This window comes from Octopus bimaculoides, chromosome 24 (genome assembly GCF_001194135.2).
Source record: "Octopus bimaculoides isolate UCB-OBI-ISO-001 chromosome 24, ASM119413v2, whole genome shotgun sequence".
Lineage (NCBI taxonomy): Eukaryota > Metazoa > Mollusca > Cephalopoda > Octopoda > Octopodidae > Octopus > Octopus bimaculoides.
In genome coordinates, this window is record NC_069004.1 from 2,879,322 (window position 1) to 2,881,801 (window position 2,480).

A 2,480-nucleotide genomic window follows, 5' to 3' on the forward strand; every position below is an offset into this window, starting at 1 on the left:
TACAGCTTTTTAGTTATGATAAAGAAACCAGTCAGAATTCAAGCGTACGGTCTAACTGCAAGCCTAATCACTTAACCCTAACCCAGATCAGGTCATTTTCATAGTGTGGAGCAGGGATTCCGTCGGAAACCACACGCTAGAGTAGCATCGTATTTACTCATTGACAGCAAGCTACAACATACGTAGATCAGAATAGGATCCAAGACCCGTGAGTCGGTATGCAACAACTCATGGCTTACGATGGCACTAATCCACCATCCGTACAGTCTTTGGATTATTCTTTCTGATTCTGGCACAGATCCAGTAATTTTGAGGTGGTGGTGGTGAGTGAGAAGTCAACTACAATCGCCCCCTAAAGCAGTGTTCCAGCTTATGACAAGTAATTCGGTCAGAATTGAAGTCATTCCTTGACTTGTCTCCTCATTAGTGTTTTATAAAGAGGAAACATTTTTTCCTGCCACACCGCTTCGTTCTATAATTTTCTCTCAATCATTCTCATTACTGCCCTAACCTGTCCTGCTGCGATTTTTATGGGCTTTTCTCCTTCTTTCTAAGCCGGTTGTATCCGACTGAGTTGTATTATTAGTAGCTTTTTTCTTTTTTTTGTAGTTCTTTTTACGAATCCACCCCCGGCGACGAAGTAAAAAACAAGCAAACAAAAAACAAAAAGAAAAAAAAAAAACGGACACTCACTGTCAACGTATGTTTGTGTATACGAGGAACAGATAGGAAGTACCTATGATGTATATATATAAACCTACTACATACGTTATAACTATGTTACGTATAACGAAGCCTTATGTATTTAATTGAACATCTGTTATTATTTTTAATAATTAAACACTAGAAACACTCCCTCTTCTCGCCCCCCCCCCATATCTCCTGTCTACACACAATCTATTATATATTTATCTGTCATTATAACCAATTCCATGGAACCCTCTAATATTATCACTCGGTTACGGCAATTTGACGCCTATCCGAAAACCTTGGAAGATTTCCGAGTGAAGACTTTTGGTGGAGCAATTGGTAAGGATCACTTTATATTCTTATATATTTATATTTTCTGTTCCCCCCCCCCCACTGTTAATTTCAATCGTCAGTAAAATATCAATATACTTTTCCAAACAGTTTAAATTACGGTAGAAATTATTATTTTTTCCCCCCTTCTCTCTCTTTAAATCTTCGTTACAATCTATAACTTCCTCTTCCTGGCAATTTTAGTTAAAAGCAAAATATGCTATAAGTGTGTGTGTATCTATGAATGTATATGTATCTATGAATGTATATATATATATGTGTGTGTGTATAACGACACATGTTTTTTATCAACTTAAATCAGATGTGGGCTGGGTGTATATGTGTCCTGTGCCGCTTTTACGACACGCTGACCAGGTATTGCAATACAACGTGACTGATATGTATGTAAATGAATATATATATATATATATATGTATACACACACGAAATTAGGACTCTACAGACTTCGGTAGAATCTATACTTTTATTGTGATTGCAAAAGTTCAGGATGCTGGTTGATATGTATATATGTATGTGCGGTTCTAAGCCATTAAATTGTTAAATTACCTATGAAAATTCATTTTTTTCTTTCTGTATATTACCATAAGTTTACACTTCTGTTAACTTTATTATACTTAAGAAATTAATGACACTATGGTTCGTGATTAACAGTCATTAATATACATACATACAAAATAGACTGCTTTATTTTGAGTTTGCTAGTGTTAACAATACATGCAAATAAAATACCGACTGGAGATGTGCTCCAAGTGTGTTATATTCCACTTAATACATACATACAGAGAGAAGGCATACTTTTTAATTGAAAACATGGCTAATTTCTGTATGAAAAAAGCCCTATTTAGTCATTCGGAAGTAATCAGAGCTTAAATGTTTAATGTCAAGAACTCGAGAGAGAAGACTAAAGAATGTCGCTTTGAAAGTTTTTAAATCTTCATTTCAAAGTGTCTTTTGTGTTTGTTTTATGTGTGTATATCGTTTGTAGAAATACATAAATCCGGAGGTAAGGCACACTTTAAGATGTAGAACAGTTAAGATTATAATGGGGTAGGCCGGTTTTTGGGGTTACCCTGGGTTTCTCGCTCATAAGGGGTTTAGAATTACGGCGTGTCTTCAGACCCCAAACACTGCTGGCATGATTGTTTGAGCTCTGAAGGTATGCCGTAAGGCTAAACCCTTTATGAGCGAGAAACCCAGGGCAACGCCACAAACCGGCCTACCCCACTATAATATACACACACACATACACAGAGGAGTGGACAAACGAAATAAAAGGCCACACAATACATTTAGGAGTTATATCATTTAAAACAGGTTAGGGGGCTTTTGAAACTTGAAGTAGCATGAAACCGAATCAGACTGGGAAAGACTTCCGGCCGTCTGTTTTAAATAATATATATATATATATATATATATATATATATCACCGAACTTAAACA

At 36.0% G+C, this 2,480-nt stretch overlaps 1 protein-coding gene across 1 annotated transcript in view; it reads left to right on the top strand.

Annotated features, from left to right (window-relative positions):
* The first annotated feature begins 433 nt into the window (after window positions 1-433).
* LOC106868763 (endoplasmic reticulum-Golgi intermediate compartment protein 3) overlaps window positions 434-2,480 on the top strand; it is a 31,192-nt gene continuing 29,145 nt past the window's right edge. The window contains exon 1 of the mRNA XM_052976502.1: window positions 434-1,029. Coding sequence (XP_052832462.1) covers window positions 933-1,029 — 97 coding nt within the window. The 5' untranslated portion in view covers window positions 434-932. The remainder of the gene's footprint in view (window positions 1,030-2,480) is intronic.